Source organism: Uncinocarpus reesii, genomic scaffold (genome assembly GCF_000003515.1).
Source record: "Uncinocarpus reesii 1704 scaffold_5 genomic scaffold, whole genome shotgun sequence".
NCBI classification, from domain to species: domain Eukaryota; kingdom Fungi; phylum Ascomycota; class Eurotiomycetes; order Onygenales; family Onygenaceae; genus Uncinocarpus; species Uncinocarpus reesii.
In genome coordinates, this window is record NW_003052496.1 from 1,190,068 (window position 1) to 1,206,895 (window position 16,828).

At 51.4% G+C, this 16,828-nt stretch overlaps 7 protein-coding genes across 7 annotated transcripts; 2 read left to right on the forward strand and 5 right to left on the reverse strand.

The window, feature by feature from the left end:
* Positions 1-319: 319 nt before the first annotated feature.
* UREG_07430 (uncharacterized protein) lies at positions 320-2,255 on the forward strand (the record flags this gene model as incomplete). The annotated part of the gene is made up of 2 exons (XM_002582611.1): positions 320-2,128; positions 2,241-2,255. 2 exons carry the CDS (start codon positions 320-322, stop codon positions 2,253-2,255), a joined length of 1,824 nt encoding a protein of 607 aa, XP_002582657.1.
* Positions 2,256-3,068: 813 nt separating this feature from the next.
* UREG_07431 (uncharacterized protein) lies at positions 3,069-4,614 on the reverse strand (the record flags this gene model as incomplete). The annotated part of the gene is made up of 2 exons (XM_002582612.1): positions 3,069-4,053; positions 4,121-4,614. 2 exons carry the CDS (start codon positions 4,612-4,614, stop codon positions 3,069-3,071), a joined length of 1,479 nt encoding a protein of 492 aa, XP_002582658.1.
* An 819-nt stretch (positions 4,615-5,433) lies between these two features.
* UREG_07432 (uncharacterized protein) lies at positions 5,434-6,378 on the reverse strand (the record flags this gene model as incomplete). The annotated part of the gene is made up of 1 exon (XM_002582613.1): positions 5,434-6,378. One exon carries the CDS (start codon positions 6,376-6,378, stop codon positions 5,434-5,436), a length of 945 nt encoding a protein of 314 aa, XP_002582659.1.
* Positions 6,379-6,722: 344 nt separating this feature from the next.
* On the forward strand, positions 6,723-7,682 carry UREG_07433 (uncharacterized protein; the record flags this gene model as incomplete). The annotated part of the gene is made up of 1 exon (XM_002582614.1): positions 6,723-7,682. One exon carries the CDS (start codon positions 6,723-6,725, stop codon positions 7,680-7,682), a length of 960 nt encoding a protein of 319 aa, XP_002582660.1.
* Positions 7,683-7,924: 242 nt separating this feature from the next.
* On the reverse strand, positions 7,925-8,393 carry UREG_07434 (uncharacterized protein; the record flags this gene model as incomplete). The annotated part of the gene is made up of 2 exons (XM_002582615.1): positions 7,925-8,100; positions 8,189-8,393. The coding sequence occupies 2 exons, from the start codon at positions 8,391-8,393 to the stop codon at positions 7,925-7,927; spliced, it is 381 nt and encodes a 126-aa protein (XP_002582661.1).
* A 702-nt stretch (positions 8,394-9,095) lies between these two features.
* Positions 9,096-13,654, reverse strand: UREG_07435 (uncharacterized protein; the record flags this gene model as incomplete). The annotated part of the gene is made up of 4 exons (XM_002582616.1): positions 9,096-12,373; positions 12,566-13,193; positions 13,255-13,486; positions 13,566-13,654. The coding sequence occupies 4 exons, from the start codon at positions 13,652-13,654 to the stop codon at positions 9,096-9,098; spliced, it is 4,227 nt and encodes a 1,408-aa protein (XP_002582662.1).
* Positions 13,655-15,456: 1,802 nt separating this feature from the next.
* On the reverse strand, positions 15,457-16,548 carry UREG_07436 (uncharacterized protein; the record flags this gene model as incomplete). Its single annotated transcript, XM_002582617.1, has 2 exons — positions 15,457-16,027; positions 16,202-16,548. 2 exons carry the CDS (start codon positions 16,546-16,548, stop codon positions 15,457-15,459), a joined length of 918 nt encoding a protein of 305 aa, XP_002582663.1.
* Between the last annotated feature and the right edge of the window lie 280 nt (positions 16,549-16,828).

Sequence of the window (16,828 nt, forward strand, 5' to 3'; positions counted from 1 at the left end):
TCACTGATAGCTGCAAATAGCTAATTTAGGCCAGACTGACTGCACTGCTGCAAGTGTCACCAGTTGATTGCTTTGGTGCTGTTCATCTTTGTTTATTTATAGCGAACGGCCTCACAAGCCCAAAATCTCCACGCTAAGCCCCTTTCGGACAATATCAGTTGTCGCGATGTTGAGCTTCAACACACAAGCCAAAGCTGATCTGCCACTGGACTTCCGGCGATTCAACAGGGCGTGAAAGGGTGTTTTGGAGTTTGTGCTATATTTGACAGACGCTTATGATGCTGCTATGAAACTGTTATAATCTCCCTGCGCCAGAGCGATGTCTAACCTCGACCGACATCAACGGGGGCTGAGCGACCGCAACGCAGAGAACAAGCCGTCTCCTCGCGCAAACCGATCTTCACACCTCAGAAACGACTCGTTTACTTCTCGAATACCTACTTTAACCCCCAAAAATGGCGAAAAATCCCGGATTCCCTTTACCAATACGCGAACACTTACGGGAGCGTTCAAGGCAACTGCCGGCCCTCCAGACGCGTCGGATAATTCTAAAAAGACCGCGCGGAGATATACAACAGAAGGGAAGGAAAGAAACCGCTCTGCGACTTCTCCTTCGCCTCGCATTCCCAGTCCGCAGGGTGAATCGCGGGACACAAACCGACGGAATCAGAGCACGGATGGTCTAGCAAGGCACGAGAACCAAACCGAATTCGATACCCTGCCACGACGAGAGTGGGTTGAACAGTTACAAAATTTTTCGCCGAGTCCAGGTGCTCGTCACCACGATATGAGGGCGCTAGATTACAGAGAGGATGCGTATGACTCCGGACTCAGTAACCTAGACGAGATCACGGATGAAGATTTGAGAAGAAGGTTAGAGCAGCGCGAGAAGGATGAAAAACGCCTGCAACGCGTACGAGGTGGAGATCAGCCAATATTCAGCAAGGCGAAAATAGGTTCCAGAGCGGCTTTATCCACTGAGAATCTACTGCGTCGAGACGAGGAGGTTCAGCACGAAGAGGCGCAGGAAGAGGCGATCGATGAAGGGAGGAATCCTCCACTGAATATTCCGAAGCCATGGGGAACGCGTGGTAGGGCCACAAATGACTGGCTAAATCGAACTAAGCGCGAAACGCAAAATGATTACATGGCTGATGTGGAAGAGCAGCAGCTGTCTCTTGACTGGGAGAATGACGCATTTGATTTTACAGCTCGATCTTTGCAAATATCTGATAGTCCGCCTGTTCGAAGCGCGTCGCAATATCAAAAAACTTATAACGCGGAGCCGTTGAACCAGCCTGCTTTCTCGGGGGCCGCGGAGCGTTCTCCCCCAAAGCAACAAGAACAGCAGACGCATCCTAGTGATATGGCAAAGGAGTCTCCCATCGTGGTGTACAGGAATAACAACTATGAAAGGCCGCGGGTGTTCAGCAAAGAAGACTCTCAGGATCTTCTACGAAGGCTCACGCGAAAGGAAAGCCCAAGTCTAGTCAATACACCGGAATCAAAAACCGGTACCAATCCGCCGCTCAACCCGAAAACACCAGTAGTCACAGGTGCCTGGGTTGATACCCCTTTACCAAAACAACCTGTTGGGCCTCCGGAAGAAAAGCCGAAGCCACCCATACCTCCGCAAGTGAAAGATTCCAAAACCCAAGCAGTTGAACCGGTAGAAGAAAGAAAAGAGCCTACCCCGAAAAAGGTGCAACCAAAACGAAACCCCCCAGTAATACTTGAGAAACCGGATTTACCAAAAAGCGCACTGGCTGCTGTGATCGAAAGCGTAAGAGCTGGGAACAACGAGTTTGCCCTCGGAGAGACTACCATTGAATCACTTCAAGACCTTCTAGAAGATACCTCGACGAGTATTTCCGATACGAAGTTCCCGAAAAAGACCGGAAACATTAGTACTAATACTCTAAAAGCAGTCAGGCCAGTGGATGAAGGTGAAGAGGCTTTAATCGACCGATTAAACTCGAAACTTCAATCCCTCGTTCAAAATATCAACGAGGCCAAAGCCGGCCTCGTCAGCCTGGAAGACAAGGCTATAAAGGAAGCCGCCCTTCTCGCCACCCGCAATCCCCAAGATTCCTCCAAGAAGAGGGCATCTCACACCCACAAAGACGGGGTATGCGAATCATGCGGTCTTTCCGGCGACGGCATGCGATACATCGCCGTTCCAATCCCCCGACTCTGGCGCCGTCACCCAGACACCAGACGACGCCAGCTGACTAGACTAGGCTGGTCCCTCATAGTCATATTTATATGGCAAGTCCTCGAAGCCCTCATCGAAACCTACCGCTACCACCCCTCCTTCGGCAACAAACCTCGCTACATGGCATCCCGCGACCCCGAGTGGCCCATCGCAATCCCACACAGCATATGGCGCTGGCTTCACCTCTCGGCGATATGGGTGCCCGTGCGCGACGCCCTGTTCGCCTGCGTGCGATATGTCGGGGTGTCGCTGGGCGTGTGGGATCCGTTTTACGACGATTGGATGTATGGCGACCAGTGGTACGGGGAGAATTGGATACAGCGGTATAATCATAATGTCTATCCGGAGTTTTTCCGGCGGCAGCCTGCGCCAGATGTCAGGTGGGATCCTGCTATGGTCGCGGAGGCAGATTTGAATCTGAGTATGGATGGGGACATCATCATGTAGTTAGCTGAAGAGAAGCTTCGCTTTGCAGATACTTGATTTTGGATTCTAGGTATATTGGATATGGACTATGGCGTACTCTATATTAGATTTATATCATAGCAATGGCGTGTGGCGAGCGAGCCAGCTTCCTCAAGGGCGGACACTGGAATGCAAAACTTGGGCATTTACCGAGTAAGGAGATCTTCTGTCAACTCATGAAAAAAATTGTAGCTAAGGTGTATTAACCGTGGTAAAAGGAAAAAGGAAATAAACACAACTCCCACATATATCAAAGTAGAAAAGGCTCACGATCCGAACATACCCTACACCTTGCTAAAACCCGTCCGAACCATGAGTGAGCCTCTGGTCTAGTCACCCGCGAGCGCCCTCAAACTCCCGTATCATTCTCCCATTATTCAACTCAATCTCACAGCTTCGCCTTCTCTTGACACTCTTTCCATTCCCGCACCAGGGCAGCCTCACCCTCCATCCTCCAATTCTTCCCCTCCAATATCCTCTTCTGCACTTCCTCCTCGCTCAAATCACCCAGTGTATCCAAATCCCGCTTCTCGACATGCTGCATCGTGTGATCGAAGAACGTCGCCTTTCCCGTCCTCTGCACCTCACCTTTAACCGCATTGGTACAGAACTGAGCCCAGGTCCGGAAGCACATTTTTGCGACCTTGGTGGTCGGCATGATGAGTGCAAAGCAGTGCGGTTTGGCTTCAAAACGCTCTAACACGACGGTGCCTCCCACACGGTGAATATTGCGCGCGAGGTACAAGCCCTCGTCCTCGAGAGATTCCTCCCCCATGTGCATGTAGATCGGTGGCATGTCTTTCCAAATGTCCTTGGGAGCGGCCACAGGCGAGATGAGAGGGTGCGTGAACATGTTGGCGTTGGCATAGAATTCAACGCGCGGCGGAGTAACGGGCCAGGTTGCATCAGCAGGGAACGGATATGGTGTATATAACGATCCGGGAGTTTGGGGAGGAGGAATTATGTAGTCGTATTTAGCGTTACGGAAGGTCGACGGGAGTGAGCGCGTGATGTCGCAATATGGGCTAGACAGAGCGAGTCCGGCAGGGAGTTCGATGAGAACATCTTTGCCATGGAAACGAATGGTGTGTTGAGGATGCAATCGGCGGAGAGTCAGGAGGGTTTGGATAAGCGCGAGAGAGAGACCTGCGCCGGCAGAGTCCCCTGCTATGACGATTTTGTGCGCAGGGACGGGGTCATGGAGAGCACCTTCAGGGGGCGAGAGGAGGGATAGGTATGCGATCAATGCATCCAACAACGCGGCAGGGAACGGGTTTTGAGGCGCCAATCGATACCGAACGGAGAAACAACGGCCACCCGTTAGTTTTGCCAGCTTGGTCGTCACGCCACGATGCGTACATGGATCCATCATGCTGGAAGAAGATCGCGTCCATCAGTACACCAGATTTCCAAAATCACGTTCAGGGAGTATTCACGTACTGGTAGGCACCACCATGGAAATAGAGAATCGTCAAGTCCTCGTCCACATCTTCCATCAACCTCTCATACTTTGCCGCCTCAGAAAGATCTGGCAGCGGGGTTTTGGCATGGGCGCCCTTCCGGTACCCGTTCCACTCTGCTTCCACGTTACACACCGCCGGCACGTCGTACGTCTCCGAGCCTTCCAGATAGTGCTCAATCGCCTCTAATAGCGACTGGCGCACGTTGTCTTCGGGCGGTTTTGGCATTGTCACGGCAGATGTCCACATGTACCCTTTCTTCCCGGGATCTCGCATACTCCTCTTTTGCACCTGCAGAGCCGAGGACCGAAAGTTCAAAAACGATCGAATAAACCCAACAGTGACTTCCAGCCGGAGATCCTGCTTGCCTCCTGCGGGAGAGAGGCGAAGGATATTCAGGGCGGCGGTTTTGAGCACGAGAGGGACGCGTTCGACGAGCTGCCGCACGAGGGCAAAGCTGATATTCCGCTCCATTTTGCCGTTTGACAAGTCCTCGTGTATCGAGGGGGTAAAAAGAATGTAGTTATCTCTCCAGGAAGCGTGCAGCCTGTCTCACGCCAGTGCTTAAGTAATGCTGGCGGAACAGAACGACGACGCCGCACGCCTTCCTCTTCAAGATGTCCGCATGTGCTCGCCTTCCGCATTTCGATTTCAAGCTTAACGGGACCCACTCACCGCAAGAATAAACGACGCTTATTGGCTGTATCTAAACCGGCTTACCCGAATAGGCTAAACTGGCTGCTTCCAAAGCCGAGGCACAGCATGCTAAACTCTAATTGTGCCCATTTTTATGCAATCCCGCGCGCTTAAAACTACATGCAAACAGTGCAAACCAGACGAATCGCCCTCAAAACATCGGTTGCGGACTGGCTTTGGGATAACTAGAGCGGAAGAGGGAGAACATGGGTTCTAGGGTGCCTGTGCCCAAGATATGATATGGAAGTGACCCTTGTAAAAAGCTTATGCGCGATGACAGCACATTCTGGGGCATTGTTTCTTTGTTATCACGGAGCCGAGTCGCCAATCTCTGCACTCTTGCTGCACGTCATTCGATTCAATCATCTCAGTACGGAGTATCTCGTTGCTGTTTGCTTCCACATACAATCAAATCCATCGTGGAGTTCGAAAAGGAATATTTACATGAAGCCGTATCCGTTCATTCAACAGCCATCTCTATTTCATATACATGACGGCCAAGGAGTGTTTTCAAGAGCGGAGATCCCCCATTCGCCGTATTCGCCAAAAATGCCAAAATCCAATTGCACTCCGCAGACTGCTGCCATAATACCCGGTTTATCCACGCTTTTCTCTCATAGAGTCGATATTGTTCATGACATCAGTGGTGCGATGGGCACCAAGAAGCCGTCGGTAGGTCTCCTCCTCGTCTTCCTTTAATCCATACCCCGACGGATCGCGGTCCATCAGAAATTTCTGAATCCTTGCATCCCGAGAATTCATCTGTTCCTTATTATTCTGCCTGCGGCTATCAAGAAACTTGCCACATTTACTATCCACATCCTTCACTCGATCCTGTACAAACGACGAGTATTTTCCGACCGTGATTGCCTGGCCGACACCACCGAAGAGCGCTAAGAGAAGCAGAAACGAGGCAAACGTACTATGGGAAACAGTCTGAGCTTGCTTTGGCCGCCCATCGCGCTTGTCATAATACTGCTGCCAGTCTTCCCAGGTTGCATTTCTGAAAATCTCGTCCCCGGGTTTCCTGGCTCCAGGATAGGCTTCTCGAACGGCTGATTGACGGAAATCCTGTTTGGCATGGATGCCGAAGAGTTCATGTCGATGGTGCCAGCCGTCTTTGTACTTGTCATACGCCGCGCGCTTGACTGGGTCGGAAAGGAGTTCGTGGGCTGCCACTATGATTCGATACCTGTGCATCCGCAGTGACTCGGGTAGATCTTTGCACAAAGGATGTCCATTGCATGGTCGATCGGGGTGATAAAGCTTGACGAGTTCGTAGAAACGCTGTTTGGAGTAGGGAGCGGACTGGTCTTGTTTAAATACCTCATAGGGAGAGAAGTTGGGAGACGTTGGCCAGGAAAAATCGTCTCCGGGTCCTATAGAATTCGTGTTCTGAACATGAGCGAAGCGCCTAGGGGACTCAAAGAGCCTGATGCGTCGTCGGGAGGAGGCTGTGGAGTGCGGCGAAACGGAGGATTGGGGGTTCAGCAGCTGGAAGCCGCCACAACAGGAACAGAGGAGAGATGGCTTCTTGAACATAGCTACATGCCTGAGTTCGATACCAATGGCGCAACCATTGATACCGATCAGTTTAAGAGAGCTGGACACCGTTGTGCATCCATCAAATTCGCAGCCAAAAGTCGAAAGCGCCCCTCTTTCCCGGGAAATGGATATATTAGTGAATGGTCGCCGATGATTCAGCCATGTGCTTATGTAAGACAAATGTGCGCTAATGTTTTCAAGCCCCAGGTCCGTAAGTAATATTACAGCCGTACACAGTCACGTGGCTATTTAGATACATCCACTGAACTGCAAGTATCACTTGTGTTGAGGAGAGAAGATTCCTCTCTGACAGGCGGCTGACTTGTGGCTTTCCCGCAAAAATGCCCAGATCTGATGATGATCCATCCCGCAGCCGGCGGCGCAGGTCGCCCTTTTATCCGCGTGAAAGTGAATCCCGTATAGGGAGAGAACGAACCAAACACGATGGCTCTACAAGGCGCCATGCGGACGAGCGTGATAGAAACCGAACAGAGCGGTCAGCCTCGAATTCGGATCGCGAAAAATACTCTAGCGACCGGAAGGACCGTAGATCTTACCGACACCGCAGTAGGTCGCGAAGCCCCTATGAGCATTCATCCCGCAGACATCGCAAAGCCTCTAGGGACCGCCAGCCTGTTAGCCGTGACTCCGACCGATCACCTCGAGCTCGACACTCACGGCGTCGGAAATCGCCCTCTCCTTCCCGAAGTGCTTCTCCTTCCTCTAGACGATCGAAAAGACCCCTCCCGTCCCAAAAAGATGCCTTCTCCAAGACCCCCGGAGAGCTCTCAGAGACGTCCACCCCAGCTGCGGACAAAGAAAAGCCGAATTTTGCAAACACGGGCCGTTTAGCTGCAGAAACAAACACAGTCACGGTCGGTGAAGGGAGCGTCGTTTTGAAGTATCATGAGCCGCCAGAGGCGCGAAAGCCCCCGCCGAAAGATGCGTGGAGGTTATATGTTTTCAAGGGAGATGATTTACTGGAGACACTTGAGCTGGGTGGACGCAGCTGCTGGCTTATTGGGAGAGAAAGAATGGTGGCGGATCTACCTATTGACCACCCAAGTTGCTCCAAGCAACATGCCGCTCTTCAATTCCGATATGTTGAAAAGCGGAACGAATTCGGCGATAAGAACGGGCGGGTCAGGCCGTACTTGATTGATTTGGAGAGCGCTAATGGGTCGACCGTGAACGGAGACACTGTCCCCCCAGGTCGATATATGGAACTTATGGACAAAGATGTTTTGAAGTTTGGACTCAGTACGAGGGAGTACGTGCTTATGCTTCCACCAACGGACTGAGCGGAATGGTGAAACTCGTCAATTATCAAATTCTGTCCGACGTCGACGCCATTCTTTGACATTGGAATGTGTGAAATTGCAGGATACATATGATACATCATGACTTCATTTCAAACTTAGGCGAGAGACAAAACAAAAGAGAAGAAAGTTCGAACATCAAATAACAGCGGGAAAATATGCAATCAAAAAAAAATGCTTTCAACTTTGAGCCAAAATCCTATCGAACGAGATTCTGAAGGGACCTATGCTTTCCCGGACAACTCCTCTGCCTCCTCTCGGGCCTGCTCTCCTAAATCAATGGTTTTCTCCTTTGCCTGCTGGGCGGTTTCTTTGCCCTTGGCAGCAGCCTTCTTCCCCTCATGTTCAGCCTTTGCGGCACCGTGGCCAAAAGTTTCCTTGATTTTATGACCAGCCTGCTCTATTTCCCCCGTCAAAGCCCAACGTTAGCACTTGAATCGATCGAGCCATCCCATCCCCCCGGCTATGGTTTCACAAGAAGTACATACCGCCTTTCTCTATTCCTTTCACAGCAGCATTGGATACTATCCTATCGGCCTTCTTGAGGGTATCTTTTGTGGCGTCGATAGGTCCCTTATCGGCTCGTTGGGGGGTAGTGGAGAAGAGTGCCGGCCTCGACGCTGCGTAGACGGCTGATCGTGCAGGAGCAATGGAGAGGCGGGTAACTGGAGCGGCGCGGCTGAGAAAAGACATGATGAATGGACAGATGGGTCTAATCAGTGCCACAGTTAGATCTATTACAGGCGACACTTGGGATCTGAACGCAATGGGGAGAGGCTCACACGTTTCTTGTTTGGGGAGTCAATTGAGCAGTCAAACGATGATTATCGACGGGTGCACTTGGATATTCGAGGTGAATTGAATTGAAAAGTACATCGAGGCAACTGATCTCGCGCCTTATATCACTTTCGCCATTCCCGGCTTTGCAGCGAATCCTGGCCAGCTCCATCATCCATCGACGTCATCGCTGCTTCCTGAGTCTTGGCGCGAACCTCTTGACTAAGATTGTAAGACACCGCCATATAAGATCTGTTTGAGACTGCAGTTGAGCCATTCTATACCCATTGCCCAAGTATCAATATCATTACGGGCTATCTTCAAAGCTGCTCGAGCCAGACTCCTGAAAACATAAACAAACATTATCGTCAACCTATAACTCCAATCTGAAACAACCATGACCTCATGCCTTTAGAGATTGTATATAACCTGACCGCATCTCCACTCATTCAAACCATTTCATCCTTTATGACATAATTTTTGGCGACTGCCGACTCAAACAAAAAAGCATCATATATAGATAATTTATGCTGATCACAAACCGGTATTCAAAACAGTTGACAGACTCCATATAATCTTGAGAAAAGGAACATCATACCCAATAATAGACGGGCTCTATTAGTTTCGTTGGAACTGGAGGCCAAAGCCCGTCAGGTCCTGCCGTGAAATAGGAGAACTCCCGCTCCTCTGTCTTTGCCAGTCTCCTTGAGGCATGTTATGGCCAGGCCCTCCGGGTGTTTGGTTGAGTAGCAATTCAAGCTGTGCATCGTCGCTCGCGGTCGGAATAAGATTCTGACTTGGATAAGGCGGTGGCATTCTTGCCCGCCTACGAGCGGCTTCTACATTCACAGGGTGCGTTTCGCCGAATTGAATATGTTGCGTGTTCGGTACGTGATTGAATTCGACGAGGCTCCTAGTCGTTCCATCGCCGGATCTTATCATTATTCCCGGGCCAGATTGGCCTCGCGACATACTAGGCGCTTCGAAAGATACTGGCGAAGTTGTGGCTGAATCAATGGCCGATTCTCCAGGTCCAAAAACAAGTTGTTGCGCGCGCCGTACATCCGGCATATGCGGTCTGTCGCCGGCAGGAAAAATAGGCCCGTTGAGATTCGGCGAGAAACTGGGTGGAAATCGAGTGGGTTCAGTCCGCAATGACTGTACTGATTGTGCGGATTGGTCACGAGACATAGGTTGTGATGAATAGCCCGTGGGTATATGTGCCATTGGGAAGTTTGCCCGGTGGATTGGAATCGACGACGCAATATGGGAAGGGGGCGCTGCCGTCCCTGAAAGATTGGACATGGTGGTGCGTTGCGGGCGGTACATGATAGCCACATCTGCTTGGTATGGAAGTGACGCGGGGTTTGGCCCAACGACTTGTTGATGGCCATATGGACTTCGACCGGCGTAGAAGTGACTACCAGAGTGATCCGTAGACCTTGGCGAATTACGAGAATGTGTGCTGGAACCGGCGGGCTGGGGATAAACAAGTTTCGGCGATTGCCTCAACGACGAACGCATGCCAGGATCGCTGTAGGTGGACTGGGACATCGTGTCCGGAGGCCCATCCTTAGGGAAAAGCGACCCGGGAACGCTGCCTCGGCGGATGTCCGAGCCGCCTTGCGGAATCTCTGGGCTGTATGAAATTGATGGAGGCTGCTGTTGACTCAAAGAGGGTGCAGACCGTCTCGCAATGGATTGTTCAGGCTGATTAGCCAGAACATGGGCGTAACTTGGACGGTTTTCTTTCTGATTTCCAGGCCGGCTAACTGGCTTGATTCCACCGCCGCGGATAGGAGGCGGGCTGGAACGATGTACAGCGGCCAATGCCGACTCGGCATCCGACTTTGCCCCGATCGACCTTATCAGCGGCCTTGCCGTGGCCGAACCTCTGGCCTCCGCATGGACTTCTGTGACCGAAACTGTCGGGTGCTGATGCCAAACCCCAAGATCTCTCTTGCCGGGCTTTTTCCGCAATCGACGCGGACCCCAGGAAAACAGACGTCGTGGCTTTTTCTCCACCTTTTGCCAATCATCTTCATCTACTTCCGCGACTGTAAGCCGCGGAATTTCGGTGTTTTGCGACAGGGCGGGAGACATGTGGGTAGTTTGGCTACCTTCATCGACCTCGTTTCGCATCTCTGCTTCTTCAGCAACAATAGGGATGTATAAATTTGGGTCCGTGGCCGAGGGCAGCAGCTGATGGGGGAAATAAGTGTCCACTGGCGACTCTGTTCTGACAGGTCCTGAGTCCTCTCCCCAGGCGGAGACGGATGATTGATCGTTAGGCGTCTCGGGCACTGAGGACATGCTGTTTGTTCGATCGAATATTGATTTCAGCTGTCGAAAAGATTCCTGTGATGACCCTGGAGACCGATTTTCGATTTCATTCTCAATATCCGACGTCAACTTTTGCAAGGTCTCGTGCAAATTTTGAAAGCTTATGGCAATCTTCGAGGGTTTAGCCGGAAAATAGCTCAGCAGCTGCTTTGCATGAGTCAAGTACTCTCGATAATCTCTCGCAGAACCTGAACCCCTGGTTGCACGCATCTGGACTCTAGCATAGTCGTAGGAATAACAAAACAGAGAGGCTGCGACGCCGAGCCACCAATAGTAATGTTGCAAGCTATGATCTTGTAGCTCACCGCGAAAGACTTCTTGGACAACGGTATGAACTTTGCAGATTTCTATGGTGTTCCTGGATCCCGTGGAAAAATTATCAGTATCACTCGCAACGGAATCATCAGGATCGGAAGACTTCTGGGATTGCCCTATGGTGCCGGAGTCGCCCATGTCGCTTAATGGATACACATATAGTGTCCTCTCAATTAGCCCGTACCTCATTAGGGTTGCAAAGGTATTATCGATGTGCCGTTGGTTGCTCCCTCCTCGGTCGATGGTTCGGATCTCGACGCTGTAGGCATTGAGGCCTTTTCTGCCAAACACTAGCATCCCCACGGGAACATTATGCCCAAAAAATGAAAGTATCTTGATCAAGTTGAGGGCCTCGAGATGCTGGTGTAGGTCCAAATCTTTCATTATATCCCGGAATGGTCCAGCCAGTTTTGCATCCGGGTGACTTGAGCCACAGCTGTATTTTTCCAAAGCCTTTCCAGTAGCCCTCAAACGATGGCCAATCGCGCGTATCGCGAGAGGTAAACATTGATAATGTGACACGACCTCAATAGCCTTCTTTTCTTGAGTAGACGACGGGTGTTTGATGCCCAGATCTTTGTATAGAAGTTTGCATGCGTCGAGGATGCCAAGTGGTTTCACTTCAAGCCCGTATGGCTCCAGGAGCCTTTGCTTCTTACTCAACGCACGATCAATAGAGGTGTAAATGATGGCAGTCTCTTGTGTGAACGGAAGAATGCGTTTGAACTCATCGATGTCGCTGCTGCTTTCGAAGGAGATACCGTCAAAGATAAGAAGCCAGTTTTGCCTTGACTCCAGCCACTTTCGAGCACTCTCCACGTAGATCCCTGTGCTCCTCCAGTTGGGATCCTGGCTTTCCTTTTCTCCTGCTAGCCCGTCTGCTATTTGTGCAATTTGCCAGATACCATTGTAGCATGATTCTTTTGTTCTGCAGTCAATCCAAAAAATGCCGCCTGAGTATAAGGATTGATAGGTGTACATGTATTGCCGTGCGAGATGTGACTTTCCAGCTCCGGGACCTGCATATAAGAGTACAGCGGCGGTACCAATTACTCTCTTTTTTGCTTTGTAAAGGCGGTTGTGCAGCTGGTTTAGCTCCTTTTCCATTCCAAAAAAGTGAGAATTTGGATGGAAACCAGGAGGCACCACTTTGATAAATTGATCCTTCTCCGGGTCCTGAGACCGGGGAATCTCCCCTGCTTCCGAAGGGGGCGGGAAAAGAGTGGTTACGGAATTGGCTTTTTATACGATAAGTTAGCATTGGTTCCGTTTCGGTAACTATTGAGGAGATTGTAGTGGGAGGTTACCTAGGGAATCAACTTTTTCGGGCTGGAGCGAAGTGAGACTTCCTCCAAATGAATCATTTAAACCTAAGAAAAAGATTGAAAATCAGTAACGAGTAGTGGACAATCGACAAGTGCATATCGTACCGTAGAGCCTCCTCGCCTCATCCTGCTTTTCAAAGGCTCGTTGCCTGTGTTCTTGCGCCCATCGTGAAGGAATAGTTTTCGGGGCTTCCGTCGCATAGCGATAAATGGCCTCAGCAACAGCCTCGTAGCCGGGCGAGTTCTCATCTTCAAATCGGCACATGGCGCCATGGTCCGCTTCAATTCCCATGCGTTCCACGCCGTCTATGAGCGGAGCTGCAGAAGCTTCATCCACGATAAAAACACGAGTTGCTTTTAGGTCCATAGGCTTCGATTCGTGGAAGAAGTAGACGCGAAACCTATCCATAATTTGGACGAAATCGCGATTTATAACTTGCAGGTTTTCATTGTCTGTTTTGAGGCTGTTGAGTAGCTGAGGAGAGGAATCAAATATTTTCTTGGGCAACACGGCGCTGCATATTGACTGGAGCAGGCTGCCGAACTTTGCAACGTCCGAGCCTTCATGCGGGGTTCCCAAAAATAAAATGCCGAACGTTGATACATATATGGATCGTAGATGCTGAGTATATTCGTGCCTTACCCGCGAGCAATAGGAGAGACACTTTTTGACTATCAGGCCACCGAGGGAATGACATATAAAGATAATGGGTCGTTCAACAGCCCCATTCAACTGAAGCAGCATGTTAGAAATGGGACGGAACGATCCTTTTCGGCCAGGAATTTGCACTCACATGCCTATTAGCAAACAGATGGGCGGCCAGGTGCTCGGCAAAGTTGTGCATTCTATCTCGAGATACGCCACCCGTAAAGGAAGATACATTAGCGTCATAGCCGAATGTCAAGATGCGGAGCTCTTCTTTTGCAAGTGTTCGAGGGAGGAGGTCTGCAGGCCAGAAGACGTCTGATTTTTTCGTTGCCCATGTCTCGTATGGCGACCCGTTTAGTCCATGGACTAATACAACACTGAGCAGGGTCAAAGAGAATCTATTAGCTCAGGCCCTCAAGATATACGGTGGTAGAGCGGGATAGTGCCGGTACTTACTCGACGGCAGGATTTTGGGAGGTATAAACTTCTGACAAGCCGAAGTTCCTGATAAGCCGGACTCGATCTCTGTGACTGGAGCCCGTCATTTTGTGATAAGTATTGATTGGAGTATGTTTTCGAGCACCGCCGGGAAGAGCGGGCGGATGGTGGATTTATATACGGCTATCAGATGGACGAAGCATCCCAGCCCTGTTGACGAGCGGATGGAAGGTAGAGGGTAGGACAGATTCGAAGCAAGATGCCCCTTGCAGCTGCCTGACTACTGGCGGAAACGTCTTGTGAGCAAAGGGAGTGCTTCGAGCCAGGCAGTTGGCCGTGAATCATCATGGAGCTTACCTGCACGGCGGTGGGAGGTCAGGTGCTTGGATGCAACAAGCGGAGAAGTCACGCTCGTCGAAGGGCATCGAGGACTTCGCCCACCCAAGGCGGCGCTTCGAGAGCGAGCAACGAGGACTGGCTATCCGCCTGTTGTCCTCTTCTTGCTGGGCCTGGCTCCAGGGGGAACTTTCGCACCATTCAACCGGGCTTTCGCTCCACCGATCTCTCCTCCGCATCTATTTCGAGTAGGCCTGTGGGAAAGGTCAATGCAGTGGTGAGCCGCAAACTGACTGGGCCAGGGAGAAATGCATTCTCCTGCAGGCTTGAACGAATGAGTTACCTCTTCAGGAGCCGCATAGCCTTGCCCGGTCCAACCGTGGACGAGGCACTGGTACGAGCGCTAGGTTGGATTGTGGAGGCCGATGTGCAGCCGGGACGAGTGTTGCTATCTTTACCCGCGAGCCCAAACTGCCTTGAAGCGCCACATTGACGACGCCCTTGCTGGGAACTTCCCTCAGGCCCATTCATCAGCAGCTTCTCTAAGGAAGTCCGCCTCCTTCTTCTCGTCCAGCCAGTGTGGTCGTCGGCCCCCGACTACTCGAAGAGGCGCAGAACCCCGGTCCTTGGATCCCTCCCGGCCCCGGACCCAGCCTGATGCAGTGGTGCCCTCTGATGGGCTGAATCCTAATCTTGGCCGCTTGGTTTTCTGATTCGGGGTCGACATTTGGCCACTCAGATCTATGAGACAGCCGGAAACACATGCATACATATTTTATGCAACGCAGGCTACATGCAGTTTGAACAGAAGAAGGTACTGGTCAAACTATGGCATTGCAGGGCCTCTGCAGAGATGGGGCCTTTGCAAGTGAAGACATCTACTGGACCCTCCAACCGCCAACAATGACGAGCTGCATGATATGTGGTTTGAAGCATTGCCGCTTCTCTCGCATATTGCATACACCAGACAAACCTCAGCATCTGACTCTCAAGAACAGGAGTCAAACGCTCCTACAGGCACCACCTGCAGAGAGAGGCGCCATTTGGAATAGAATCAGAGCCAGTGACCACTGAGCAAACATTGCTTTGTAACAGTCAGCAGTTCTGTCCAGGCCCAGATGGGCTACAAGTGGTGCATCTTAGCAAACTTCAATGTACGGTTGCAGCTTGTGAATTCAGAGAATCAATCGTTCCTCCTCCCTTCACAGCCTTCTACAGGCGCGGTGCTTCCTCATTCTGACTCTGACCTATGAATCATCTGGCGATCTCAGTGTCAGAACCCCCAAGCCTCCTGCAAATGCTGCAGCCTGTTTGTTCATTGCCACTGTCTCCTCCAGTGATGTTTTTCCGCTCTCAGATAAATGATTGCTGCTAATATTACATCATCCCTTTTCTAGCCTTTCGCGCCGCCACTGGCAATACAGTTCCTATGATGACATGGATGTCCGACTGCTGCTCCTTCCAAACACTCTTTTGAGTATGCCAGGCAGACTCCCAAAGGTATAGCCGCTCGAGGAAACCCAGGCGCCAGTTATGTGCAAAGTCAAAATCCAGTTCTGAACTTGCTGTCCAGTCACCTGCCCTTGAAGCACGGTTTCCTCTTCTCAGCAAACGCCTTCAAAGCCTCATATCGATCCTCGGTATCCACAACTCCTAGGTACGCCTCATTCTCCCCTTCCTGTCCCCTTTCATAACCCGTAACTGCCTTGACAGCTTGTTTGAGCGCAATTGGTCCTCCCTCACAGATATCCAACGCCAGTTTAATACTCTCCTGCAATACCTTCTCCCGAGGCACGCCCGCCTGAGCTTGCTCTTCCGGGTTGATCTCCACCAACCGATTGCACAGACCGAGAAAGTAGGCTTCCGGTCCGCTGACTCGTCGGCCTGTGAGGATCATGTCGAGAGCTCGGTTTTTGCCAATGAGACGGGGAAGGCGATGCGTGCCGCCTGCGCCAGGAATGATAGCGAGCCGAGTCTCTGGAAGGCCGACCGTACTCGTTGAGCCGAAGACACGGAGGTGTGTGGTCAGGGCGAGCTCAAGACCGCCGCCTAGAGCCATGGAGGAGATGGCAGAGATGGTGGGAATCTGGAGCTCCTCGAGGTTGGTAAAGGTCTCCCGGAGCTGAGCGAGGAATGCATCGGTCCTGTAAGAAAACAGCTTTAATTAGTACCATGTCCGCCTCACTCCATCCATCTGTGCCAACGGCAAGCTCCCCAAAACCAGCAACGCCCCCAAAAACGTCCCAGTAGTCCAGTTCTTCCAACAGCAGGACGGAAACAAAAACCAAAGCCATCGCCGCAATAGAGCCCACACTCACTCTTCTCTCGTAAACTTCGCCCTCTCCTTCAAATCCGCTCCCGCACAAAACGAGGCATCGACATTGCTCGCAAGAACCAACGCCCGAGTCGGCCCAACCCCCCTCTCCGCGCTGATGGACTTGATATGCGCCCCCAGGCTATTCAGCAGCTGTCGCGATATCGCGTTGCGAGCCTCCGGCCTGTTCAGCAGCAGCACCCTAATGTGCCCGGCGCCAGGCGCGGGGACCTGTTGGACGTTGATGACCGCCCCGTGGGCGCTGGTGCCGAGTGTGGCGTTGCCCCGGACTTGGCGGAGGAGGGCGAGTTGTTTGAGGGGACCGGAGGATATTAGGATTCTTGAAGGCATGATGGGCGATTAATTGGTGGCGGGGAGAATCATGGGAGGGATCAATGGAGGGAGTTTTATGGGAGAGATGTAAAAGGCGCCAGTTGTATACCTTGTGAAGGCCATCGGCACGGGAGTCCGATCGGTAGCAATTGACCGTGAGAACAAGAACGACGAACTAGTTAGTTACGGCTAAAAGCGGCATAGAGAAAAATGTTCTCCTGTTACCACGGCATAAAGAATCTACATATGTACAGAATTGAAATGGATATTAAATAGATATGGATTTCTTATACAAATA